Source organism: Eumetopias jubatus, unplaced genomic scaffold, assembly GCF_037043125.1.
Source record: "Eumetopias jubatus isolate StellerSeaLion01/CBP00866 unplaced genomic scaffold, mEumJub1_p1.0 scaffold_3, whole genome shotgun sequence".
Taxonomy (NCBI): domain Eukaryota; kingdom Metazoa; phylum Chordata; class Mammalia; order Carnivora; family Otariidae; genus Eumetopias; species Eumetopias jubatus.
The window spans coordinates 1,378,385-1,405,925 of record NW_028274809.1 but is presented as its reverse complement, the minus strand read 5'-3'; the positions used below and the strand labels follow the sequence as shown (position 1 = coordinate 1,405,925).

The window sequence follows — 27,541 nt, the reverse complement described above, 5'->3', positions numbered from 1 at the left end:
TGAGGCGCTGAGGCTGCGCAGACGCGTCGGGGTTCAAACCTGGGGTGGGATTCCATTGGCTGAGCCAGCACGGAGTCGGGAGCCCTGATTGGCTGAGGGGCCTGAGGCGACAGATTCCGGAAAGGGGAAGAGCAGCCAACATGGCGGCGGAACGCGGCGCGGGCCAGCAACAGTCGCAGGAGATGATGGAGGGTGAGCGGCTCCGTGGGGCGGCGGCCCAAGGGCCCAGCGGGCTGGGGGGCGGCGGCCCGCACCGGCCTTGCCTGAGAGAAACGGGCCGTTCCGCCTCTGGCCGTAACCTGGGCCGCGCCGCGCCCTGACAGTTGCCAGCCGGCTCGGTGGGGCAGGGGCGGCCCGGGACCCGGGGACCCCGGGCGGAGGCTGCAGTGGCCAGGAAGGCGCGGGCGGCCGGGAGGCGCCAAACCCAAGGCGGGGGGGGAACAGCGGCGCGGGCGGGTAGGTGGGTACTGACGACGCTGGTCCGGCTGCCCGGGTGTCCACAGGCTGGCGGGAGCCTCGCCCCGAACCTCTGAGCCTGGCCCGCCGGGTCTGTCCCCCGGGCAGCTGTCGGGGAAACTGAGGCGCAGAGCGCCGTGGGGCCTGCCCGAGTCGGCTCATGGGTGAACATGGTGGAGGTGGAGAAGGGTTCTCTCGTAAGCGAATGGGTTGTGGGGAAGGGGTGGAAAGGAGCCGAGAGATTGAATTATTAAACCGCGGAAGCCTGCTTTCAAAGCTATCATAGTTCCGAAAAGACTAAATTCAACTCTTTAGTTTTGTTGAAAAAAGTCATTTGCATATTGTATTGCACGTAGTTATACAGACACACCACCTGGAGAGTCAGTCATGTCTTCCCGTGCTTACATGCTTTTGGTCTCCGCTGGTTGGGGCGGGCTGGGGGGAGGTACAGAGCCCCAGAAGAAACCACTGTTGTCTGTGTAAAGTGCTAGGGAAGAAGGGTGGGCGGTGGGGTGCGAAGGAAGAGCTGCTATGTTTGGAGTGATGGCTGCCCAACCAAATCCAGCTCTGAGCTGAACCTTGAAGGATAACTACAAATCACCAGGTTGGAGAAACATCAAAGATCATTTCAGTTTAAGAAAGACAAAAGCAAAGTGCTGTGAAAGAAAGTGGTCTGTTTAGAAGAACATTTGACCGAGAGTGACAGTCCCGTTGGAGGAGGGTGGCAGGAGGGGCCGTGGAGGACCTTGGTGAAGGGTCTTGGATCTTTTTTAAGCAAGGAAGCACCTCTTCCTACCCCCCCTCCTCGACACCCCTCCTCCCAGACTACTCCTCCTTCTTCACCTGTTTCCATGTCTTGGTAAATGGCAAATACAAAACGTAGGTGATTCTCTCTCTCCCACTCCCACCCGTCCAATTAACCTGATGCCTCTGTATCCTTCATATCTACAGGTCTTCAATACCTCTTTCCTTCCCACTACCAATGCTTGGAGCCAGCCCATTGTTCCCAGTATCCCAAAGTTGCCTTGTATTTGGATCTACTGTCTCATGCTCCAGACCCTCTGCTACCTTCAGGATAGAGTCCCACATTTCACTTTGGCTGCCCTTCATTAGCTCAGTCCCAGCCACACCACACCCAGTAGAATTTGCTCTCTCTTAGCCTTGGCCACAGAGTGCCCTGTGCCTGGTAATAACTAACTACCAAGTGTTTACTCCATGTCATGCACATGCAGACTGCTTTTGTGCCTTTTCTACTTTAGTCCTGATAGCATCTCTGGTCTATGGGTCCTATTCTAGCCCCCTTGTACAGATGAGGAGAGTGAGGGTTGGAAAAGCAAACAGCCTGTGTCTCTATGGGCAAGGCGAAATCTCGGCAGGAGTCACTGGCATTCCAAAAACTTTTGAGTTGGGACGCCTCAGTGGCTCAGTCAGTTAAGCGTCTGCCTTTGGCTCAGGTCATGATCCCAGAGTTCTGGGATCAAGTCCCGCATCTTTCGGGCTTCTTACACAGCAAGGAGCCTGCCCCTCCCTTTCCCTCTGCCTGCTGCCACTCCCCCTGCTTGTTCTCTCTCTGTCTCTCTCTGTCAAATAAATTAAAAAATCTTTAAAAAAAGAAAAATAAAAGTAAAAACTTTTGGAGTCAAAGATCAGATTTGGGTTTTAGAATCACATCAGATTCTCTAGTCATGCAGAATAGATTAGACAGAGCCAGAAAAGCCACAGAGAGACCAGTTAGGAGACGAGGCAGGAGCCCAGGCAGTTGCCAGGGTGGGAAAGAAGGAATGGGTTTGGAGGTTTGGGAGGTGGATTTCATAAGGACGGGGTTTTATCCAGCACTCCTTCCCTGGGTGCTCCTTTTCTCAGCCCAGGAGGGGATACAAAGAAGAAATAAAACTTCCTTTCCTCAAAGAGCACATCCCTTTGTGGACAAACTGTAGTCGGGAAAGAAAATACTTTCAGTATTGTTGATAACTCCCAGTAACTTATTACTGTTTCAGCTCTTCGAGATAGACTTCCAAGGGAGATCATGAAAAAAGCTGGAAAAAGGAAAATAATTGACAGTCTTACCAAAGAATTTTTACCACTCTGCCATATTTAGTCATTGCCTTATTTATTAATTCAAAAAATATTTATTTACCAGCCTTTCAAAGCTGGTATTGCTGCGTGCAGATGTGTGGCACCGGTGACCTTTATGTGGGGCATTTGGCACTATTGGCTGTCTCCTCCTTTTTCATTACAGCCCCCCCTCTGCCCACAGTCTGATTTGAGTTAGTCTTGATTTCTTTCAGAACGTGGGCCTGTGAACTGGGCTGGTTTTCTTGGCCAAATGGATAGTGGAGCATGGATGAAGGTATGTGGTGGAAGGGTCACAATGGTCCCCTCTACGTGGACGTCCAGGCCAAAAGCGAGCCACACAGGAGGTGCTTCACTGTGTCACCCATGAGTACGCTTGGTCACAGATGATCCAGGGCTTTTATAACACCTGGAAATTCTTCACAATTTCCTTGAGGGCAGGAAGAATATGTTAATCGTCTTAGTACCCATGTGTCCTCCCTGCTCTGCCCTCCCCCACACAAGTTGTCCCCACCACTGTACACCCCAGGTGGTGCCCAAGCAGGAAAGACACTCGTGTTTGTTGAGCTGACTTCAATAAATGTTTCTCAATGAAGTCTTTTTGACTTACAGCTGGATGTCCGTCTGTTAAATGTTCTTCAGGGAGTCACATAAAGTGGCTGTGAATTCTTATTGATGTGTGTGGGCTCAGTTGACAGGCGAGTCGAATCTGAAGAGTCTGGCGATGAGGAAGGGAAGAAGCAGAGCAGCGGTATAGTGGCGGACCTCAGTGAGCACAGCCTAAAGGATGGAGAGGAGCAGGGGGCAGAGGACCCAGAAGGTACCAGGCCGAGTTAAGAGCCTTAAACTCTCTAAGGGGGAGGGTGCGGCCATGTTGCATATGATCTGCCCAACTCCACCCCACCTCCTTGTGTGGTGGAGAGGCGAGGGCCGTGGGAGGACTGCTGTGCCAGAAGGGCATTCGTTTGGCTGACTCTTGATCTGCTGATGCAGCACTAGAGGCCCAGTGGGGGCTGGCGGCCGTGTGCTCTCGGAGCAGTGCGCCCACCGAGGCACTCCCTTCGTGAGCTGACTCGTTTACGGCACTTGCAAGCAGGATGCATTTTTTTTTTTTTTTTTTTTTTTTTTTTTTTAGTTCCACTAAGGCAAATGCTACTAATAACATTAGTGCTGGAGTATCATCTGGAACAGAACCAGAAAATTACTTTATTAACCATATATTCAGGAAGCGAGATTTGAAAAAAAAATTTTTTTTCGTTGACGATGCCTTTGTTTCCTATCATAGTAATGTAAACCAATTTCAGAATAGCACTTTTAGTATTTTAGAGAAGTCATTTCTAAGTTGTGCTTCACCATATGAGAGGCCTGAGGATTGACTTCTAAATTGCCAAGATGTTAGGAAAATAGTTTCATGCAGAAAATATCTCAGCAGCCTCCTATTGTTTTAGTGATTAAAAAGTAAGTTTTAAAGTAAAATTAAAAAGTGATGATGAGAATAGTAAGTTCTCAGTCCATAATGGTGGTTTTTCACCCTCCCCAACCATGATCCTTACTGGTTTGGTTAGAAAAGTCGATTTACATTGAAAAGAATGAGAGAGGGCATATGAACAGACAGAAAGAAGTCCAAGATACATTATTAGGTGAGAACAGCACATTTCCAAACAGTATGCATGTTAAAGTCTTATTGTTAGAATTATTAATTTTATGTAAGTTTTAACCTACTTTAAAGTCTTAACTAACATCAAACTGCAGTTGAAGGTCTCTGAATAACAGGTTTGAGAGGATGTTGTATCTTCTGCATTGTCTAGATTCATACACGATGTATGGATTTTTAAGGTAGTAATAGTCATGCTCTACCCTTATGGTAATAAAACCCACAAATTCTAAAAAACAAAACTAATTTTTAAAATTACATTGTGCTCTGTGCCAGTGAAGATGATTGGTAACTATGGCAACCTAATTTTAAGGCAAAGGGAGATTACCACAAAGTATCAGCCACATTTACTTTGGAGCTCCAGAGTCGATATTCTGGAAGCAGCGTGGGTGGAATAAGTACATGGGAGTGATGGAGGAAAGCTTTCGTTATGTCTGAGTCACGGAAAGACCAAGCGGGTGGGAGCGTCACCTGCTCTCCCATCTGAACATCTGGCGCTTTTGGAGGACTGGAGAGTTGGTGGAGCCCTGTCCTGGGGATTTCTCCTCCTGGGTGGTGAGCGCAGGCTCCCAGTGGCTCGCCCGGGGGCTCACGGTGACAAAGTAGAGCAGCTGGACTTAAACCCAGCTTGTCCAAATCCAGCGTTCTTTCAGACTACTAGCTGATTAAAAGCACTCTGGAAAATCTTAAAGGGGGGAGTGGGGTGGGCGCCTGGGTGGCTCAGTCGGTATGCCACTGCCTTCGGCTCAGGTCATGATCCCAGAGTCCTGGGATTGAGTCTCCCATCGGGCTCCCTGCTCAGCAGGAAGCCTGCTTCTCCCTCTGCCCCTCCCCCCTGCTCCTGTGTGTGCTGTCTCTCAAATAAATAAATAAAATCTTTAAAAAAAAAAAGCACTCTGGAAATATGCAGTTTTATAAGTCCTTGAGAGAAGCCAGGACTCACTGTGCTCCCACCTGTATTTATTTATAAAGTCCTAAGTTCAAATAAAATGGAAACGTGTCAACTGTTACCTTTCACTTATTTTCCATAACTGATTTTAAAAAACAAGAAAAAGGATGAATACCTGTACATTTGGGGAAACATTCTAGGCTGGCCACTGTTGCAGAGGTTAAGCTGTTGTTTTGAGGGGCCTGTCCTGAGTGCCAGGCATGTTACAGACACAACCACATTAAGCTGTGTGACCACCTGTCCTCAGGAGCCCAGGCCTGGTTTCTACCCACCGGCCATGCTCGACTGTCTGCAGTGGTGCCTTGACTTGCACTCTCACGGTGTCCTGGTTTGGACGCTGTGTGGCCTAGACACTTGCCTTCATTGTGCTGCCTCTCTCATCGCAGCTTCCAGAGTTCATGGACCTTGGACTTGTGTGTCTGGGGGTGAGGAGTAATTTGGGTATATCTCTTGGTTTTCCCTAGCTCCTTTTATTTCATTCCTAGGTAGGTTGATACCTTGTAAAGTTAGAGCAAATAATTCTAGTAAATAATAAACTAGAGTAAATGACATATTTTGTTGCCTAGCCATTGTTGATTGTTATGGAGAAGGTGTAGTGAGGAGACTGAATTCAGCCAGCGCCAGCCAGTGCTGCTTTGTTAAGCTGGTCCGTCCGCTGTTAAGTGCACCTCTCTACAGCCTCCAGTCGAGGGGCCAGGCTGGCCAGCAGACGGAGCGGACCCCTGTCGTCGGGAGGCACCGGGAGCGTGAGGTCTGAGGGCTGCAGGCCCGTTCCATAGCAGAAGCAGATGCAGCTTTGCTGTAGGGGAGGGGTAGCAGTAGGAGCCAGGTAAAAGTAGCCGTGGGGACAGCGGGTTTCCAGGAGAGCAGGAACCACATGCTCCCCAGAAGTGTGGCAAGCCAGGCGGCCCAGTTTCCTCAGAGAGCCAAAAGGGACATTAGAGAAATGTCATCCAGTCACAATATATGACGTCCTTCAGATCCTAACACAAGCAGACTGAGGGGAGAAATCGTCAGACAGTTGATGAAATCCAAGAATCACTGTTATACTTTCTTAAAGCATTGAGCTGTTTTTAGACACGCACACTTCCATCAGCTCAGGGGAAACGAAGACCAGGAAGCAACTGATTCCAGGCCGTTAGCTCCGCAGCCTGAGCGCATCTCACAGCTCTCCCCCGGCACTGGGGCAGGGGGAGCCTCTACTGGAATTAGCTCGTGCCTCCAGGGGAGAAGTGTGTTTAAATCGGTCAGGGCTCTCCAGTCCCTCTGTCGAGCTGTGCTTTGTTTTGGTTTCCTCTTTGCAGAGATAAGTGTTTATAGACAACGAGGCCACTTTCCAAAGCAATAAAAGGCACATCCTAGAACATCTGACATGCCCAGCAGGAGCTATATTCAGATGGTCTGATTGATTGCCACAGACAAGAAAGGAGAGGGCAGGCCGCTGCCAGCTGGGCAGCTCTGGGCGGATCCCCTACTGCTGACTGGGCTCACCTGAGGCTCCATCGGCCAACCCCCTCCTTCCTGCAAACAGCTGCAGGCTACATTTCCTTTCCTGGCAAGTTCAGTGGCACAGATGGAAGTTTGGAGACCTTTGCCAGGAGCCGAGTTCAGGAACATCTGAATGCTTGAAAGGTGACCGTGACGAGCAGGGCGTTAACCCTGCCGTGCCATCCGGAGCTTCCGTGTGCCGCCGCGTGGCTTCTGCTGTGCATGACTTAGCACTGAGCCAGGCAGCCCAAGTCCCAGTGCCACGGACACTAAGGCTCTGAATGGGCTTTGTTTTTCCTTCTCATTTTTTCAGAAGGACAAGAGCTGCCTGTGGATATGGAAACCATCAACTTGGACAGAGATGCAGAGGTAATGCTACCTGCTGGACGCAGCCGCGGGGGGCATGGTGATGGACCACTCTGACTGTGAGGGTATCTTTTACGGAGGTGCCAGATTAGTAAGTGATTTCCTAGGCGAGGTCATCTGAGCCCTGCTTGGTTGGGTCAGACTCCTTGTGTCCTGCTTGTTTCTAATACCAGTGACTAAAACCCCAGCCCTGTGTAACCAGAGGGTTGGGTGGCCGATGAACCGCCCTTGTCACCTAAGTGACACGAGGGGGTCAGGTGATTACTTTGTCCGTGGCAGGGCCTCGACCTCCCCAGCATCTGATGCGCACTGAACACTGGCAGCTCCAGGCAGGCGGGAGACCACCAGGAAGCATCACCCTGGTGCCCCACCCCCACCCCCCACCCCAAGCCTGCAGCTGACAGCGGGCGCCTAGGCCTGTGTTTGCGCTCAGGGGGCTGTGGGGCAAGAGGCTTTACGCACTGCTCATTTTTATGTCAAACTGCCAACAAGCATCTTGCAGCCATCCTCTGTGTCGCTGTCACCTGTCTGCAGGCTCGCTGGTGTGTCCTCACCCTCCCCTGCACCCACTTCGCCGGCCCCCCTCCACTCCTGCTCCAGGAAGCAGGTCTTCAGATGCTTCTCTGCAGCTGGATTTCTTCTTCATTTCAGGATGTTGATCTGAATCACTACCGCATTGGGAAGATTGAGGGGTTCGAGGTGCTGAAGAAAGTGAAGGTGAGGGCGACTCTGTCCTTCCTCTGGAGGGGATGCTGACACCCCAGAGCCCATCCCCCCGACAACTGAGGGCCGGTTCTGCAGAAGCTGCTGGCCTGTGTCCCAAGCTGCTCTCGGCACTTTTTATCCTAAACACGGTTAGGTTTACAGCACAGTCCAGGAGGCCAGCCGATGACCCAGTGCAGAGCCTGCCTACAGTCAAGCACACCCCGGACTGTGTAGTCCTTACCTTGTTGCAGTTAAATTTGTTCAGAATTGAGCCCACTAGCAGTTTGCTCTGCTGGGAAACAGCACACACCCTCAACCCTGACCAATGCCTCCCTCAGCACGGAGGTCTGCTCAGTGCGAGGCCTGCCTCCAGCCTCCCTTTGGGTGTCTGCCCATCCTCTCCAAGGTCAGCACATTTCTAGAAGACAGCAGGAGGATGAGAACCTCCCCCCCGCCCTGGGAGGCCGGTCCTGTAACACAGCTGGCATCTCAGGGCCTCCCCGTTGCCTGTGTCAACTGTCCTTTTTCATCCCTCAGACTCTCTGCCTCCGTCAGAATTTAATTAAATGCATTGAAAATCTGGAGGAGTTACAGAGTCTGCGAGAGCTGGATCTTTATGACAACCAAATCAAGAAGATTGAGAATCTGGAGGCGCTAACACAGTTGGAGTGAGTCGTGAGTCTGGGGGACGACTGAGGGGCTTGTTCAGTCTCCCCAGAGCCAAGCCTGGGCCCCGGCTCTCAGCCCCGGGGGGGCCGCCTCTGCCACAGGGTCCTGCCCAGCGCCGGGCTCCATAGGTGGCATTGACGGGTCCGGTCCAGGGCCAGCACGATTTTCATCCTCGACGCAGTGCTGAGAGCCTGGCGGGCAGCTGGGGTGGTATGTGGCCCACCTGGTGGGGGGGCTGCCTCCAGCTTAGTTGCATTTTGAGGTCCGTGCCACCTGTGCTCATTTAAAAATGAAATGTTTTGCTTATTCTCAGGATTCTAGATATTTCTTTCAATCTGCTGAGAAACATTGAAGGAGTCGAAAAGCTGACGCGACTGAAGAAGCTCTTCCTGGTTAACAATAAAATCAGTAAAATTGAGAACATAAGCAACTTACACCAGCTGCAGATGCTGGAGCTGGGGTCCAACCGCATCCGGGTAGGTACGGGTGCATGGCCAGGGGTCTGGCCTCTGGGACTGGCGGTGATGGGCGCTAGGTGTGTGCTTGGCTAAGTGTTCCTATGGTGTGATTTTAGTTTCCAGGAAGAGAATGCTAACTGCAGGTCAGTGTTAATAAGAACATGTGCTCAAACTCTGTGGTCTAGCCCATTTTCTGCACATAAATTTTACTTGCTCTTCATCCAGATCACAACCTAAACCTTAGCAAAGCATCCCAGCTGCATTCTGCCCGAGTGAAGCACTTTGGTTTTACATATGCTGAGGGTTGTGTTCTTTGGTGAACCTCTCTGAGATGACAGTGTCCCAGACACAGCAGAGTGGTGGCTTGTAGCGACCCGACTTCCACACAGGGGCCGTAGGAAGCGTGTTGCAGCTTGGTGCATGGTTGGCCCATCCACCCTGGACGGCTTCGTACAACTGGGATACGCCCCACGGCAACCTTACATCCTGCCACGCTCTCTCGGACCCGGCCTCTGGGAGCACTGGGCAGAGTAGACAGAAGAGGCTTTGGGAAAGAGGTTTGGTGTCCATAGGAGCCACCCTTTACCCATCTGACGATAGCTGCCGAGCAGAACCCGTGGTGAGAAATGCAGACGGGGTCACAGAAGGACAGACATCGGGGTGGGGAGAGTGGCGACGGCGGTTTGCCGGCAAAGAGGAGGAAGGGTCAGCAGAACGGTAATGAGGATATCTGCTAGCCAGAAGACCACTCGATGCCCACCTGCCATCCCAGTGAAGCCAGTGGTCCAAGCACTTCTTCCCCCACCTCTGTGGTGCAAACAGCCTGCATCTGGCTGTTGATTGTTCACAGCACCCTGCCATCAGCCAGCTTGGCCCTTGAGAGCTGGGCAGGATGCAAACCCAGGACGGCCTCTTGGGACAGTTGTGAGCAGTCACATGGACCCTGTAGCAAAGTAACACATTTAAAACTAGAGAGTGAAGAGTGGCCCAGATGTCGGCAGTTTATCAAGTGTCTCTCTCTGCGGTGTTTCTAGGAGGAAAGTGGTTCATCACAAATCAGCATAGCTAATAGCAGTTAAGGATACCCTCCCCCTGAATCCTCAATCCTGCTGTGATGTGCAAGGTGGGATGCACCTGCCTTCGGCACCTGCTGGTGGGTCGGTGTGTGCTACAAAAGCTGACAGCTTGCTGAGAGGCAGCAGCAAACTCAGGAGGGAAGCAGGTCGAGTCAGCATGTCCTAGACCCCCTGCTCTCCGCCCGGCACTGGTATTGACAGTTGACTAGAGGAGCACAGGATCCTGGCAAGGAGGGAGGGTGGTAGGTCCTGAGATGGGGGACAGAGAGCCATGGAATGGGGGCGCCTGCTCCCAGGAATCCTGGGTGGCGTCCTGAGGTCAGAGGTGCTTCTGGGGAGACCTAGGCTCTTAGAATGCATTTTAACGAATCCTACGTGGAATTACATGATAACGTGTCAACTCAGAACTTTAGCTGGTAGGGGACTGCTCATCTGTGGATGTCCCCTGACCTCGAGCTCTGTGAGGGTTGGGGGTGAGCCTAGGAGACAAGGCCTTGGACTATCCACCTTTTAAGTGAGATTTCACTGGAGAATTTCCAGAGTGGACAAGTAACTGGCCCACATCCCAGGGCTGCAGTCCGAACAGCTGTGTCTCCTCGCCCGGGCCCCTTGCCTACCCTGGTCTAGCTGGTGGGCCACACAGTGTTAACTGCTACCCTGTCTTTTTCACAGGCAATTGAAAATATTGACACGTTAACCAGTCTGGAGAGTTTGTTTTTGGGGAAAAACAAGATCACTAAACTTCAGAACCTGGATGCACTTACCAACTTGACAGTGCTCAGTATGCAGGTACCGACCTGCCTTTATGTTCATCTGGCCAAGCCCCAGCCGGGGCGGGACTGCCCAACACCCTGCATGTTTGTCTTTCCCCATGTCCATGATCAGTGCTCCCTTCACCAGCAGGGAGCAATTGAAATGCCAGGTTTCAAAGACTTATGCGTCCATACACATAAAATTTCCTTCCCTGGGTGGTTTCTAGCCACAGGGTCGTCTTAAGAGGGTTGAGCTTGTGCCAAGGCCTCCTGAAGTGTCTGACTCAGGGGTGGAAGCTTCCATGCCCTCACGGAGAGCAGAGCCCTGTGTTTGCGAGTAGGCAAGCACCTGAGTATGCCTGGGTTCACACCGCCTTTTGTGCTGGAAGCAGATGGGTGGAGCCAGGCCCTTGAGGCAAGGTGTGGTGGCGTGTGCTAGGCGTGGCAGGTCTCCCCAGATCACTTGTGCCTTTCATGAAGCAAACATTATGCAGACTCTTTTTTTTAAAAAGGACTGTATACTCTGAGTTACAATATATGTTAAAAGAAATAAGTAATTTATTTTAAAATATTCAGTGGATTGGACATTTTTGAATTGCTAAGTTATGGGGGTAGACCTTCCCTAAGCACATCTAAAGAAGTGTTCTTCACCTAAAAGCCTCTAACTCTCACACATGCGTTTTAGCCAGTGCAGCAGACTCAGAATCCTGAGCTCTCTCTCCGGCAAGGTCCCTTCCGGCACACTGGGAGTGCAGGGCCAGTGTTAGGCCTCTTCTGGGCAAGAGGTATCCTCCTCTAAAAGCCATTTTGTCTCCCCGCTCCGTGCTGTTCTGATGGCTGTTGGCCCTCCCTCTCGCAGAGCAACCGGCTGACCAAGATGGAGGGTCTGCAGAGCCTGGTGAACCTTCGAGAGCTGTACCTGAGCCACAACGGCATCGAGGTCATCGAGGGCCTGGAGAACAATGTAAGACGTCTGCGCGTCTGGCCGGGGCGGTGCGGGTTAGGCCTGGTTTGAAGAAGACTCGTTGCCTCTCGAGGTTTATGGTCGAGACCGTCCCCGCGCACACTGGGATGCACATGAAGCTCGTGCAGTCTTCCCTCTGTCCCCGCGAAGGCGTGTGGTGCTGGTGCTGCACGCTGCGGTCAGCACCGGGACCTCCGGGGCAAGGGTGCACTGTGCGGTCTACAGCGGCACCACGGCCTTTCCCCAGGTGTCCTCGCCTGCAGAGGGCTGGCAGGTGGCAGCGGCTCTCCCTCCCTCCCCATCCTGCCCACTGTACTTCCTGCCCCACTGCTTTCCAGACCACAGGGGCCATGGGACCTCAGCTTTGAACTGAGTCCCCGCACCTTCCTCCTCCTCCCTGCTTTTCAGCCGCCCTCGCAGGGTTGAGAAGGGCCTGTCCACCTCCCAGGGATAGTCCTGCTCCTGCCCCGCACAGGACAGTCTTAGATGCGCTGAGCGGGGAGGCCAGGCAGCACTCAGCTGCCTGTTGGCAAGCCTACTTTTCCTCCCTGCAGTATTCAAGACAAATAAAAGACTTTCTCTCATTCAATTTTACTGGGGTTTTTTTTTTCTGTTTTGTTTATTGCCAGCAAAGGTAACGATTTGGTTACTTTGGTTATTGTAAACTTAGCACTTCAGTCTTAGTAGAGGCTCCTTTGGCCTCTGTGCCTCAGCCCCTGGGTCTAGTCACTGTTAGTAATGTTTTAGAGGGAAAACCATGTTCTGAATTTCATTTTACCACTAACTAGAATTTTCGAGGAGTGAGAATTGGGCCCGTGGTAAGTGTAGTCTCCTCCCTTCACCTTGCAGTCCGGTTGAGAGCTTCCCAGACTGGCGTATCCGCCGGGCGCACTTGGGCAGTGCAGAGCGGTGGGTGGAGGCAGGGTTGTGAGAGGCCGGACTCTACGGAGGCCCTGAGAGCGCAGTTGGCAGGGCGTGCACATGTCCAGCCTGAGGGGCCCACGCCCATGGCAAACTGTGGGTCCCCCCACCCCATGCCCCCCAGGGTCGGAGGAGGGTAGTGTCTGCAGCACAGGTCCCCAGCAAATAGGAAAGAAGTGAGAATGTAGAATTTTCCGGTAGCCGTGCTACGCTGTGGTCTGGGTTCAACTCCAGATCATTGTTGGGCCTCTGAACAAAACAGAAAAAAAAAAAAAGGAAAAGGCAGTTGTGGCTTTAAAGGTAATTATGTTACTAGAACATTTATCATTGGTCCAACGTGACAGTCTCCTCAGGGCTTCGTTCAGTTGGAGATCAAATGTTCATTTAAGTTTCCTCTCTTAATTGATCTGGAATTTATTTTTGTTCTGGGAGATAAGGAAGTAAATGGTAAATGTATGTTTTTCCCAAGTGGCAAATCCCCTGTCCCAGCACCACTGGCGATGCCACCTTCCCTCCCCGTCACCCCCCGCTGCCCGCCGAGGCTTCCTCCCCCCGCACACAGTCGTCTGCGGCGTGTCACTGCACGGTGGACGCCCTGTCTGCTGTGTTTGCTCCCCGCCCCGCCCGGTTCCTCCTCTTTTTTTAAAGCAATTCCCTACTGGTTTGCTTTTGGATGAGCTTTCAAAACCCTGTCCAGCTCCGCCCAAAACAACAAGACCGTGTTGAGCACATAACTGAGTCCGTGTGCTCAGAGGCCCAGGACCAGTCCTGTCAGCCACAATGCCCCGGTGCTGAGCGTTCGCACGGGGCCCGCAGCACGATCGAAGCACGCTCATCCGATGACACCAAGCACCGCAGGATGGGCTTGGGGGGCTGGAGATCGCTGCGGTGGCGGCCCCAGCCTGGCACTGCCTGCTGCCCGTCCTCTCCTGCCAAGTTCCCCGAAGTCCCTGTTGGCTGCAGCCCCGCCAGCCCCCCAGGCGGGAGGCTCCTGTCACGCTGCACTCTCACACAGCAGTCTGAGCGCGCATGACAGGCCCCACACAAGCTACTCGGAGGAGCTCCTCACCCAGCTGCCACGTGACACAGCGTGGACCCTGTGGCGTCCTGGAGGGTGACTGGCCAGCGCTCTTGCTGGGTGACATTGCAGGGGCAGAGGGGACAGGCACGGGTGGACCCTCGAGGAGTCAGAGACCAGGGCCAGAGCCCTTCTGAGTCAGGACGGCGCCGCCTGCGGGCAGATGTGTGTGTTCATGGATTTGTTCTTATTTTATTGAGACAATTGTTAACTTTCCCTTAGAACTTAGGGTTCTAAGGAGGATTTGAAATCAGAATCCCACGAATGCAGCAGAAAATGTAAGAAGGGATCTACAGTCAGAAATGGGTAGACAAGAAGGGATGAACGCTTATCAGTGGCTGTCAACCAACTTCTAAATGTTTCCCTTTTTTTTTTTTAAGATTTTGTTTATTTGACAGAGAGAGAGAGACACAGCGAGAGAGGGAACACAAGCAGGGGGAGTGGGAGAGGGAGAAGCAGGCCTCCCGCTGAGCAGGGAGCCCGATGTGGGGCTCGATCCCAGGACCCTGGGATCATGACCTGAGCCGAAGGCAGACGCCCAACGACTGAGCCACCCAGGCGCCCCTCCCTTTTGATTTTAGAAAAATTTGTCGGTTGGTTTGATTAAACCTGGTTCAGCAAGCAATGCAAGCTTTAACAGACTTCATTTTTACTACAGTGTTATTCAACTCTGTTAAATCTTGAAACCGAACTTTAAAAAATTACTCCCCAGGCTCAGCTGACAGTGTCTGCTGAGCGTTCTTAGGAAGGGGATGGTGGGGCACACGCTAGAAGCAGGAGACACAGCGTCTGGCCTCTGTAGAGGGTGCTCAGTCGCTCCGGACACTCCTCAGTAGGGCCGAGCACTCATTCTGCTCTCTTCTATCAGCTGTAAATCCCAGACCGGCGCTCGACCCGCTCTCCCTCAGCACCAGGCTTTCCTCTCTGCCCCTTCGTCCTGGTGGCCTCTTCCCAGAAGAAGGGGGTCCTCCGGGAGCACGGGCTGGGGCCACCAGTGCCCCCTCTGCCACCTCTGCTCGTACCTGGGCGGTTTCCTCCCTTGGCGAGCCCTGGGCTCCTCATCTCTTTAAGTGAAGACAAAAATACTGTTTTGAGGATTTTTGAAGTATTGTGCATGTCCTCAAAATGGACTGAATAGATGTGGCTACAAGTGTCACCCCCTTCTTCAGAGCCCACCCAGAAACCCCCACGCAATGGAGCACCCCCCCCCCCGCCCTGAGCCCCAGGCCTGCCCTGCTCCCAGGGAGGTGTCACTCTGCTCTTCTGGGACCACACATCTCACCAGGATGGGGACCCTGGTGCACAGGGGTCCGGGAGTCCAGGGCTGGGAGCATCAGGTGTCAGTGGTAATGAGCGTTCCATGCAGTGGCTGTGAGGGTTCTGTGTGTGAGTGAAATGGCGGGGCCGGGGCGGGGGGGGGCTGCATCACCATCCTGTTAGCACGCTCCTGTGCCACGAGGGTAGAGAGGGTGGCTTGCCCCACAGCTCTCAGCTTGGCCCCCGACACCATGTGCGTGGTCACACAGTCATTGTTGAACTGGGGTAATTCAGGAAAAATCTTATCTCCTTGTTCTAGAACAAACTCACAATGTTGGACATTGCATCAAATAGAATCAAAAAGATTGAGAACATCAGCCATCTAACAGAGCTGCAGGAATTCTGGGTAAGTGGATACATGCTGGGGTGGATGTTGCTTCTGCTGAAATGGTGCCTCGGAGCAGGGTGCCGTGAGCAAGGGCAGGGGCGCCAGCCTGGAGCCCCCGGGAGGGTGAGGTGGGCGGGCACCGTCTCGGAGTTTGGTGTTGGCTTTGTCTGTGCGTCGGCGTCACCCAGGAGCAAAACCTCAGGCCCCACTTTACTCCAGATGGGGAGACCCTGGAATTGCCAAACCCAGCCCAGGAGCTCGTGCATTCAGTGTGGACATGCCCCCCAGAAGTAGAATTCGGCTGGGTTTGTGCAGTCCGTCCTCCTGGACTCCACCGAGTCTTCTCTGATGTGTGGTTTTGGGGAGTCGTGTCGCAGAGCCAATAAGAAGCAATAGGAAGAGAAACAGGATGTAGGAAGTCTTAACTTCTTGACTCCACTAAAGGCATTGCAGAATGATCCCTGAACTGAGACCCTCCGCATCAGATCCCATGGGCATGTGTGCTGCCCGTCCCCAGGCTGGCGGCCCCGCAGGGATCCCTGCACACTCTGACCCTGTGATGCTGTGAGCTGAGTGTTGTCCGGGATGTGCTCCCTCTGACCAGGATTCGTGCTGAATCTAAGGCGGGATCCGTCCTCGTCTAGGCAGGCTGCTGACCCTGCTCGCATCCTGTGTGGTTTTCTTTCCTCATCTTAAAATATCAACAGGTCACCTGCTGTGAAAATGTCCCTAGCCCCTTGTTAATAGCATTGGGTCTTAGGTAGTGTCAAGTTGTGATGCCAGAGCAAATCTGAGGACACCAGACCCAGAATTAGAGAGGTAGGAGAGAAAAGGGTCTTGGGCCAGGGGCACCAGCGAGCCACCATAAGCCCAGTGGGTCTAGTGTGCGGCCCACCCCTGCAGGAAGGTGCAGCTGGGGATAGGCTGCTTGGACCAGAGCAAGGGTTTGGCTTGAAGAGGCCAGAGAACCCCACAGAGAAACCCACTGACAAATGAGGAACCCAGGGGCAGAGGGCCTGGGTGACAAGGACACCAGCTGATCCTGAAGCTATCTTTCTGAAACGTGTGATTCCTTCTCCGTGCCCTGCCAAGGGACAAGAGTATGGGACATGGGGTGCTGAGACCACAGGTAGGGCCCGGCAGGGCACCCCGGCCATCAGGGAGGCAGGCAGGCTGGCAGTTGCTCGAACCTGGAGCTCTCTCTTCTGGTCTCCTGATCACGGCAACCCTGTGAAGCAGGTAGGATTGTGCTTTCCAGGAGGGGAGGTTGCAAACCAGGAGCTCTCAAACCCTTCTGTGCTCGTATGGGGTGTGCTTAGCTGTTAGCTAGTCTCTGAAGGAGAAATGGGAAGCCAGTCCTCATAAATTTTTAATCACCCAAATTCTGTGTTTTTTGATGTTCTATTTGTTCTGCCAATTACCAACAGAAGGATGTTGAAATATCCCAGCCATACCTGTGGATTTGCTTTCTCCTGTCAGCTCCATCAGCTTTTGCTTCTTGTATTTTGAAGGTTTTTATTAGTTGCATAGACATGTAGGATTGTAGTGTCTTTTTGAAGCATTATCTTTTCATCATATGGAATGTCCTTTTTCTTCACTGCCCTCTGTTTTTGTTCTGAGGCCTACGTCCCTGTGTTAATCTGGCTACTCTGTCTCCTGATTACTATTTCCATGGGTATCTTTCTCCATCCAGTTACTCAGCCTGTCTTCATTCATAATAAGTAAAATGTATCTCTCATAAACAACACAGGAGTTTTGCTTTTTTATCCAGTCTGATCCATCTCTGCCTTCAAGCGAGGTGTTTACCCTACTTATATTTAATATAATTACATTTACTTGCATTCTGTGTCATGGTTGGGTTTAAATCTGCCATCTTGCTATTTGTTTTTTATTTGTTCCTTTATCTCTCTTTTCCTGCCTTTTTAGATTGGGAAAAATGTTGTTTTGGGGATAGTCCATTTTATTTCCACTGTTGACATATTTGCTTATATTCTGCGTGCTTGACTTTTGGTGACTTATTCTAGGAATCACAAAGTATATTTTTAAGTAACCGCAGTCTGCCTTCAAGTAATATTACAGCACATCACATATAACGTAAGGCCCTTCCAGGAGCACGCTTCCTTTCCTCTCCAGCAGCTAATATTGGCTTATGTTTTACTTTTAATAGGTTATAAACCCCATGATACGTCGCCGTATCAGTTATCTTTTAAGGAAATTAATTTTTTTTTTTTTTTTTTTTTTTAGAGAGCATGCATGTGGGTGGGGAAGGGCAGAGGGAGACGGAGAATCCCAGGCAGGCTCCATGCTCAGTGCGGAGCCCGACTCAGGGCTCGATCTCACGACCCTGAGATCATGACCTGAGCCGAAACCAAGAGTCAGATGCTTAATGGACTCAGCCCCCCAGACACCCCAAAGGAAATTTAGTAACAAGAAAACCCACTTGTTTTACCATTTCTGGCATGTTTTAGTCTTCTGTAGAGTTTGCACTGTAGCGTTTCCCTCCCACCTGAAGAATTTTAGCATTTTTATTGTGCAGCATATGCTGTGAGCCAGTTCTTCCAGCTTTGATTGATCTGGAGAAGCCGCTTTGCTTTGCTTTCATTCTTGAAGGGTAGTGTTACACACAGCGTGCTGGGGGCTGCCTTCCATCACTGAACTCGCCCCAGGGGCCCCATTTTGAGCTGTTTCTGATGGGAAGTGGTTCGTCATTTTTGTCCTTGTTCCCTTGTGTGCAATGCGTCTTTCTCCCTCCAGCTGCTATTTTATGTTCCTTTTATCACTTGTCTTTCTTGCCACTTGCATGTCATGTGCTATTGAGCTTTTTGGGTCTCTGAATGTATAGTTTTCAAAGTCAAATGCAGAAAACTTTTGAAAATAATTGCCTCAAAAAATTTTTCTGCTGTTTCTTCCTAAAACTCCCAGTGACGCGTATGTTGTCCAGCGCTTGGCAGTGGGGCTGCCGGCTGTTATGTTGCGCGCTCCCATTTGTATGACTTCTGCTCTCGTGTCAGACGTCATGATCTTCTATTCTGCAGTGTTCACGTGCTGTTAAGCTCACATACTCAGCTTTCTCTCTCAGATGTTGTATTTTTCAACTCTAAAAAAATTTGGTTCTCTTTTTGTAGATTCTGTTTCTCTCCTTACGTGTGTGTTTCCCTTAAAGCCTTTCTTTTTCACATGGCTCGTAATTTTTGTATTTGCTGTTGGCCATTAGGATTATAAGTTATTGGGGACGCCTGGCTGGCGCGACTCTCATCTCGGAGTTGTGAGTTCAAGCCCCATGTTGAGCGTAGAGATTATATAAAAATAAAATATCTTAAAAAAGAGGGAGAGATGTTCAGTTATTGACTCTCTGGATTTTTGTTGTTTTCCTTTAAAGTATATTGTACTTTTTATCTGGCAGACGGTTGAGTCACCCCTTGATCCTTTTGAGACTTGTTTGCAGCTTTATTAGTGTGAGTCTAAGAAGCCTGTCCTCGAAGGCTTCTCTGCTCTGTTTCCAGGCTGTGATCCATCCTGGGCATCTAGTGAATGCCCCAGGCATTTAGTGAGGTCTCTGCCTCTGGTTGGTGGGAGCACGAACATGTCCTTTCCCTGCATGAGCTCGGGCCTTGTCCGGTTCATGGCCTCTGGCGGCTGCTCCTGGGCCAATCCGCACTCAGCTTTCAGTCCAAGATTCCAGGGCACACTAGGTGCACCTCTGAAGCTTTTTTCCCTACATAGCTCACTCCTCTCCAGGAACTCCAGCTACTTCTGCCTCTCCACACTACAGTCCCTGCCTCAACTCAGAGTGGCCAGCAGGCTGTGCTCGGGCTCCCCTGTGGTGCACAGAGTGCCTCCAGCAAGAAGGCCCGATGGGCACAGAGCCCCCCTCCCTTGTTTTCCTGCGCTCGGGAGACCCTGTTGTGTGTCGCCCATTGTCCAACGTACGCAAACCACGGTTTCATGGGATTTCTCCTATTTTCTAGCCTATTACAGAAAGGCAAGTCCAGCTCCAATTACTTCCTCCCTCGAAGTAGAAGTCCTGTCTCTTTACTTACTTTCATTTTTCTGTCTCACTCACCGACTGCGGTGTGTAAGCTTCGTGAGGGCAGAGGAATCTATTTGCTAACCCTTACATCCTGGCCCCTAGAACAGTGCCCGGCACACATGAGGCTTAGTAAGAGGAAGGAACTTCGAGGGGAAGTGGGTTAGTTGGACAGAGACCAACTGTAGATACCATTGGAAAACATGCTTGTGGAAATATGTGAACTAAAGGTTAATATCCATATATTAAACACAGCTCATCCAGAGGTGCCACTGGAAAACAGGAGGGTAGAGGGGCACCCAGGTGGCTCAGTTGGTTAAGCGTCTAACTCCTGATTTCAGCTCAGGTCCTGATCTCACAGGTTGTGGGATCAAGCCCCATGCGGACTCCATACTTGGCAGGAAGTCTACTTGGATTCTCTCTCTGCCTCTGCCTCTGCCCTTCCCCCTGCTTGTGCTCACTCGCTTGCTGCGTCTCTCTCTAAAATAAATAAAATCCTAAAAAAAAAAAAATGGGGTAGAGCATGAACAGGCAAGTCACAGAGTAAGAAGTAACAGTTGCTTGAAAATACATAAAGCATTTTCTATTTCATTAATTTTTAAAATACACTAAAACAGTGAGACGTGGCGTTTTGGCTTCAGACTGGCACCAGCCTTTGCTGGAATGTGGGCTGTGCTGCGGCAAGCGCTCCCTGGGTACGCTGGCAGGACTCTCGTCAGCACCTGGGTCCTGTGGAGTCTTCGGGGCCTCGAGACCCTAACAAATTGCTGAGAAATTCAAAGATTTACATACAAAATACGTAACTATCGGGATTTGTTGTTTTACAATGGCAATAGCTTTTGTTGTATTTTCTAATGATAAAGTCTATCTGTTCATTGTAAAAAAGAAAAAGATCGGATTACAAAGAAGAAAGACAAATCTGTCTTTTCCTTGCTCTTCTGTGTTGGTGTCCAGTTTAGAAAAGATTATAAACCCAAAGCTTATAAAAACAATTACCCAGATTTTCTTCTGAAACTTTAGGTTTGTATTATTCATACAATTTTTCCACCTTAGGGAATAATAAATAAATTATGATATATCCATATGATGAAATATGCCACTATAAACAAGGCCTTCAAATGATGTTTGTAAAGGAGATTTCATTACAGAAAAATGCTCATAATATAGCGTTGACGAAAAAGGAATATGCAAAGTGTTTTGAGGGAGATCGAGATGTTGTTGAACTCCGTGCCTGTGGACACACATGAGCAGAGAAAGGACTAGAAGTGTGGACACAGAAGCGAGAAGCCCTTGTCTCTGGATTGTAAACGTGTAGCTGGTTTTCCTGTTTCTCTTCATACTCTTTGGTTCCTCCCAAGTTTTCCATAACAAGCATGTACTTCTTTCCTAAGTGAAAAACAAATGTGTAGAAAAGTATATTTCAGGGGCGCCTGGGTGGCTCAGCTGGTTAAGCGACTGCCTTCGGCTCAGGTCATGGTCTTGGAGTCCCGGGATCGAGTCCTGCATCGGGCTCCCTGGTCAGCGGGGAGTCTGCTTCTCCCTCTGACCCTCTTTCCCTCTCATGCTTTCTATCTCTCATTCTCTCTCTCTCTCAAATAAGTAAATAAAATCTTTAAAAAAAAAAAAAAAAGGAAAAGAAAAGTATATTCCAAGAGAACAAGAGGGAAAACTTAGGCCAGCCCCTCCCTACTGAGGTAGATGGGCTCCCAGAGCAGGTGGAAGAAAGCAGAGCAGAAGATCGACCGTGGTCTTCCTCGGGTGGCGAGACTGGGCGTGATTCTTACCTTTTTTTAAATACTTTGCTGTATTTCTCACTTCTTGGCAATGAGCATTTTTATGCCCAGAGGAAAAGGAGAAGCAGGTGTATTTCAGTGACAGCTGAGGAGGTGAGCATGTGGCTGCTAAAGTACGCTTCATGCTGGCAGGACCGCAGAGGCCTGCAGAGGCCCGGGACCCTCCCCGCTGCCTCGCCGGCCACTATGGCCACATGAACGGACCTGGCCCGAGGCGGCCACAGCAGGGTCAGAAAAGGGGAATGAGTTCAAGAGAAACGCCAACGGTGAATCAGCAGAAACTGGTGACCTCCAGAGGGAGAGGCGACGGTCCCAGGCAGGGAGGCTTGTGAGGCCAAGCAGGAAGAGCAGAGGAGTTGGGAGCTCCCTTGATAGTCTCTCCTTCGCCATATCATCACGGCTCCCAGAAATTAGCGTGGACAGGCTCCAAACATGCAGTGTGCTGTCCATAGTAAGTGATCATGTGGACACGTATAGAAAGTGATAAGCAAGAACAGATACCTCTTTCCTTCATTCCTGCAAAGAGAAACACGGGAAGTGTTAACCTGCATAAATGGTCTCCTGTGGGGCCTGAGGGGGAAGGTGGAGGGCGACTTCTCTGAATACATCTGTTTGCGTAGTTCGGTTTTCTAAATGTTTTTAATTTACAATTACAAACGGACTGAAACAAATGACTAGCTATATTTCAAGTTAGTACAGCAACCACACAAAGGAAAGAATTATTTAAGTGACATAGGAAACAGAGGTCTGACTGTGGCCTGTGTAAAATAACTCCTAGAAGAAGGATCTTGCACGTCACTCGCTAGTTTTATTCGTGCCAATGTTGGTATTATCATTTTGAAACTATTTTAAATATGTTACAGGATAAATAAGTATACTAGTGTGAGTCAGATCCTAACACTCCATATACAAGAAAATAGATACAGATACAAACAAGTGTAACCTGTCCTGTTGAATTTGGATTTGGAGGTAGTTTTAGGCATGGAGGTAGGGCCATCGGCCTGTCATCTCAGCGTGAAGAGCCACAGACACGGCCAAGCGTAGGTGGCAGCTGTCTGCAGGCCGTGGGCTCGGGGTGGTCACCATGGTCATACCCGGGCCCTCAGCTCAGGGTACTTTCCACCGACAAGTGGGCACAGACACAGCGGCTGTTTCCCTGGACAAAGGAGGCAGAAATCGGAGCTGGGGCTCCTGGGAGCTGAAATTTTCTGGGCAGGCATGCAGCAGGGAGATTGCTGCACAGGGACAAAGCCCTCGCAACGACTCAGCTGCTCGTGTGTCCCAGAGGCAGACAGCCGCGGGAACTCGAGGCCAGGTGGAGATTCCGGACGCCATACAGCACGTGGAGGCTCTGGCATTCGACCTGCCAGAGCGGAGGGGTGATGCCAGACACCCCAGAAGCTCCATCCACGGGCCGGCACAGCCACCCGTCAGGGGCAGATAAACGCTCTCCCAGAGCCGGTGACCAAGCCCCCACAGGACTTGGAGGCTCTGCCAGAAACACCGCTTTTAAAGGAGGACAACAAAACCCCCAGTCATGTAGCCTCCACAGTACTCAGTGCGCGGAGAAGCAGAAGAACGTGACCCGTGACAAGGAGAAAAAGCATCTCAGTAGAAGCCACGGGAGGTAATCGATAGCGTGGCCCCGGCGCCCGAGGTCCTAGCAACCGTGCCCACGTGGGACCCTGCCCGTGCGCGTGTGCGGGCCTCACTGACAAAACCCAGCAGAAGCAACAGGATTTCCCCTCCATGACTGGGTTCTGAAAAGGCTGGCCTCTATCGGGGAGGCTCCTTCTGGCCCTCTCCGGAGTCCCTACCATTCTCTGAAGTAACAGGCACCTCTTTTGACGCCAGCACCATACAAAGCACACGTCTCCTTGTTGAAATGTCCTGCGGATTTTCAAAAAATAAGTGATGTTGATATCCTCCCAGTGGTGTATGAAATGTATCTTGAGAATTCCCCCACACCTCTGTTTCTGTTTTTAAGATATTACTGAGTTTGGGGGAAATTAAGTGCATGTTTTCTATCTAAATAGCAGCCAAAAAACCATCGTAAGGCGGGGAAATATATCCAGTGAAGTTTGGGTCTTGATAACCATGGGCAGTCTGCTGGGAAAACGTCAAATATTCTTTGACACGCGGCAGACATCCAGCTCTCCAATGACGAGCGTTGCCTGAATCCGCTACTGGAATTATGCTACAGAGTGTGGGAAATGTTCTAGATTAAAAGAGGCTAAAAATTGTCCCCTTCTGGGGAGATACTCTAGGAAGGGAAGGGTCCCACCCAAGCTCCTTTATATCCCGTGGTGAAGAACTTAAAAGGAGAAATATGAAGGCGATCAGTTTTCCCTCCATGAGCCTAACATCGTTGCCCTGCCAGGGACTCAGGAGACCCTGGAATGTGTATGGAAACAATGCAAGTGAATGGTTTTGTGTTCCAACTTTGGAAGTATACAAAGATAAGATTCTCTAAAAGTTACTGTATCAAAGACGCCGTTACAGTGGTAAAAGTTCCAGTTCCGCACTCCCTGAATCTTGGAGAAAACCGCCCTGAGGCCCGGCTGCCACTCATCCTAAGTGATGAGATCTGGGGTTTGTAAAACTGGCCCCGCGCCGCGGACAAGTGACGGGCCCGCAGTGCGAGACAGAAGCATGTGCTGTGGCAGATGGGAATGAAGCTACAGTGAAACAGAAGAGGCTCTGCGTGCTCCACGCCGGAGTCCGCTGCCGTGATGTGATGGCAGGGAGACGTCTCTAAGCAGACTATGCCACAAAAATACTTCTTCCTTCTAAGCAGTGCCCTACTGATGCTTTTGTTAAATGAATATACATTTTGCGTGTTTTAAGGCACAGGCGCCATTTAGTGATTCTCCCCTTCAGTGCACTCTCTCTCAACTGGCCTTGACGGCACAGCCACAGCGTCTCACTTGGCACTTGGCCACATGAGCCACTCAAGTTGTATGAGTGGATAGACTTATGCTTAACAGAATAACACTTAAGAATCTGTCCGTAAAGAGTTATCCTCCAGTGTCCCCTCCCAGGGGAGGCGCTCCCTCAGGCTGGCAGCAGAGTGCCTTCTCGGTGTCAGGGCCCTTGTGACACAGTCCTCAGTCCCTCCACAAGGGCCAAGACCTGGGTTCTGGTGGCACACGAAGCCCACAAGAAATTCTGTGAAAATAGGGCTCCTTATACAGCTGGGTCTGGAAGTATATGTCATCGCAGGAAGTTAATAAAGACAGTCGTCTGGCTGTGGCTGTGGAACTGATCACAGACTAGTCCTCCGGCTGTGAGAAGCACCAAGATGGTTTGGCTCTGCTTGGGCAGCGCACAGGCTTCGTCCCCAGGAGAGCATGGCAGTTCAGTTGAGCTGAAGAAGCAGAGATCGAAGTTTTTGGCGAGACACGGCCCTGGACAGGGGGTAGCTGTGCAGAGAAGGGGCCCCAGAGGTCCATGTGGGGATCCCCTGTTAGTCCATGGCTGAGGGCTGAGCAGTCTGGGCACAAGGCCACCCCCCTCAAGGCTCACCCAGTAGCGCCACTGGGCAGCTCAGTCCTGCCCAAGTAGAAGGATCTCGCCAACACTCTTGGCATCCAGCTAGACTCCAGAAAGGCCATTTCTGAGGGTAAGGACCACAGGCTCAGATTTGACCTGCTTCAAACCCACCCTAATAAAGTCTGAAGTCAGGCCTCAAGAATATCTCCAGAGGAGGTGGAGTTTGGAGGCTGGTCCCCACCAAGTTAGAGGGGCCCTGACAAGGTGTGTGACACCAAACCCACACAGCCCAAAGGTGATCAGCCAGTAATTAAGTTGCTTGTTAGAACAGAAAATTAACCCTCTTCAAAGAATCCAGTCTCGTTAACATATTATCCACAATGTCTAGTGTTTGATCCAAAATCATTAGATATGCAAATAGGAAAATGTGATCTATGCTTAAGAAAAAGTAGTGGTAAGACACCACAAACCCTCTGCCACCATAGGTTCAACAGAGGACAGGTCTGCTCCCTGTCCTTCGGGAGGAGCGGCCCTGCTCTCTGCCTCTGTGCGTGGGGGGCCCGGGGCCACCATCTCTCCAAGCGTGCTTTCTAGAACGGGCACGACCGGACCTGGGGGATCAGACCAGCAGACGCGAAGCTGGTAGTGATGCATACGCTCCCAGCAGCTCTTCAGCTTGCCCCTCATTTAAAGTTCCTGTCATCCAAAACCCTTGTGAGCAGTGACAGGCTGGAGCCCACTTGCCCTCGCTCGTCGGAGCTATGTGCCTCATCCCAACTCTGTGGTCAGGGACCTGATGCTGGTAGCGTGAAATCAGCCATGGCGGGGTATTTACACCACAGGAATTGGCAGGCAGTACAAGTGAGGGCTTTTTGATTTCTCTGGGAGCTGGTTGCTGAACGCGTGCCCACACAGCACCTCACACGCGTACCCATCCTGAGCCCTCGCCTCCACCTTCAGCCAGGCGCTTAGTGCATCTTGCCTTCAGAGACCCTTCTGCCATCTGTTTTCACTTGTTCCTCTGCTGTATTCTTTGGGAACTGGTAGAAACCAGGGCGGCTCACCTCTCTGAGCCCCCTGCCCTGCCCCCCACGGAGGAGCCATGATCATCCACAGGACAGGTGTGGGCTGACCTGGTCAGAGGCACACGCTGTGACGGGCACTCTGAAGCCAGAGGCCCGCCATGCCCTCGTCTTGATGGTGGTTTAAAAAGTCAGAGAACTCTTCCCATCTCTGGCAGGTCCCCTCCAGGTGGGCCGTGACGGTCAGGAGGATGGACCCTAACTGCTTTGAGCAGTACAGCTCAGACCTCTGAGCCCCTCGTCCAGCTTTGTATCCTGGGGACATCACGTGGGCAGTGGGAGCTCAGTGGTGGGGGGCATTTTCCTCCCAGACACCAGTAATGCCCCTAGTGGAACAGGCCAGAGGCAGCTTACGGGACAGATGGACATTTACTTGGCGTGGCCTCTGCTGTGCTGGCCATGTTAGGGTCAGAGCACTCAGTCAGGCCTTGGAAACAACCACCACGTTGGTTTGTAGGAAGTACAGTGGAACCTGCTTTAACACTCTGCCTAGAGATGGGGCGGGGCTTGTAAGCGGTGTGGCTTTGTCTTTTCTCTGCTGATCTTAACTTGGATTCGCCCCTGTTTGGTGATGTGGCCCAAGTTCTGGGCGTAAGCAAGAGTGTTCTCCTTGGGGTGCTCCTGGAAGGCGGCTAGGAGGTCCCAGGAGGCTCCGGGGAAGACACCTGGCTGTCTTCTGCGTGGGGAGGACTGGAGCGCGTCAGTGGGCTCCTGCTCAGATGTGGGGCCAGGAGGCCCGGGGCTGTTCTGTCCTAGAGGCTTTCCTAATGTGTGTGCGTGTCCTCCAGATGAACGACAACCTCCTTGAGAGCTGGAGCGACCTCGATGAGCTGAAAGCGGCCAAGAGCCTGGAGACGGTGTACCTGGAGCGGAACCCCCTGCAGAAGGACCCCCAGTACCGGCGGAAGATTATGCTGGCCCTGCCCTCAGTGCGGCAGATCGACGCCACCTTCGTCAGGTTCTGAGTCCTCCTGGCGCCTGCCGGGTCCCTCTCTTCACAAGAACTTCCCAGCCGCGGTTCTTACCCACCCGTTGCTCCTCAAGCCGGCACTCTCTCAGCAGTCACAAACCCGATGGCAATAAAAAGGCACTGAGTGATACCCGCCGTGTGTGACGCCCGTGCCGCTTCGGGACACTGTGGCCCGTACGCTGCCACCTGGTGCTGTCATGCCCGTGGCACTCCCGCCACGTCTGTTTCCTCCTCCAGAGACGGGCGGGCTGGTGGGGGTGAGGGCGCTGCCTGGGGTGGGGGCACTCGGGGGCCGGCCTGGCAGCCCAGACCTGTTTGGTCTTACAGACCAGGTGACGCCAGGGCTTTTCTAATCATACGTATTTCAGAACAAAACCGTGGGCACAGGATCGCGGGGTCCCGTGTGCTGCGACCCACTGGGCTCCTCGACAGCCATGGCCATGCGCCAGGCCCCCTGCCAGCCACTGCCCAGGCCGCCCGTCCCACCCGTCCGCGGCGCTCCGAGGCCGGGGCTGCCCGTGAGCGCCAGAGGCGCCGCTGCCCGAGCACCTGGCCGCGCGGGGCCGCTGACAGCGCAAACCCAGCTGAGGCTCTGCTCAAGACCTGCTCCAAAGAGCTCATGTCTTGACAGCCTCTAACGTCGCTTCCCAGTCTTACCCCGTCCTTGTGCCGGCTTGTTTCTTAGAAGATTTACATCGACAGTCACCCGGGGTCTGAATTTAATGCTGCGGGGACCTTAGCCTCTCTTGGGGTCTCAGATTTCCCTTCTGCAGAAAGAGGACTGAATCGAGTGGTCACCGTGGGTCCCTTCTCCAAGATTCTAGAGTGGCACCGTCCAGTACGGGGGCCGCCCACCACCACGTGTGGCTGCTTCAATTCAAATTTAAATGTGTTTAAATAAAATGAAATAAAGCATTCACCTC

At 51.7% G+C, this 27,541-nt stretch overlaps 1 protein-coding gene across 4 annotated transcripts; it reads left to right on the top strand.

Moving 5' to 3' along the window:
• The first annotated feature begins 88 nt into the window (after nucleotides 1-88).
• Nucleotides 89-27,541, top strand: PPP1R7 (protein phosphatase 1 regulatory subunit 7). Of its 4 annotated transcripts, XM_028105112.2 has the most exons (11): nucleotides 123-192; nucleotides 2,745-2,806; nucleotides 3,221-3,361; nucleotides 6,934-6,989; nucleotides 7,638-7,703; nucleotides 8,229-8,359; nucleotides 8,674-8,836; nucleotides 10,567-10,683; nucleotides 11,506-11,610; nucleotides 15,186-15,272; nucleotides 26,437-27,541. In XM_028105112.2, the coding sequence occupies exons 2-11, from the start codon at nucleotides 2,797-2,799 to the stop codon at nucleotides 26,611-26,613; spliced, it is 1,053 nt and encodes a 350-aa protein (XP_027960913.1). In that variant the 5' UTR covers nucleotides 123-192; nucleotides 2,745-2,796; the 3' UTR covers nucleotides 26,614-27,541. The 4 variants fall into 4 exon arrangements, with proteins under 4 accessions (XP_027960914.1, XP_027960912.1, XP_027960911.1 ...); XM_028105111.2 differs by lacking the exon at nucleotides 2,745-2,806 and having other exon boundaries at nucleotides 93-192; nucleotides 3,221-3,349; XM_028105110.2 differs by lacking the exon at nucleotides 2,745-2,806 and having other exon boundaries at nucleotides 93-192.

What these genes read in the sequence shown, in the direction of transcription:
- PPP1R7 (XM_028105110.2), top strand. Translation starts at nt 141, where the DNA reads ATGGCGGCGGAACGCGGCGCGGGCCAGCAACAGTCGCAGGAGATGATG. An exon ending in GAGGCGCTAACACAGTTGGA is followed by an intron (nt 8,360 to 8,673) that starts GTGAGTCGTGAG and finishes GCTTATTCTCAG; the next exon opens with GATTCTAGATATTTCTTTCA. An exon ending in CAGAGCTGCAGGAATTCTGG is followed by an intron (nt 15,273 to 26,436) that starts GTAAGTGGATAC and finishes CGTGTCCTCCAG; the next exon opens with ATGAACGACAACCTCCTTGA.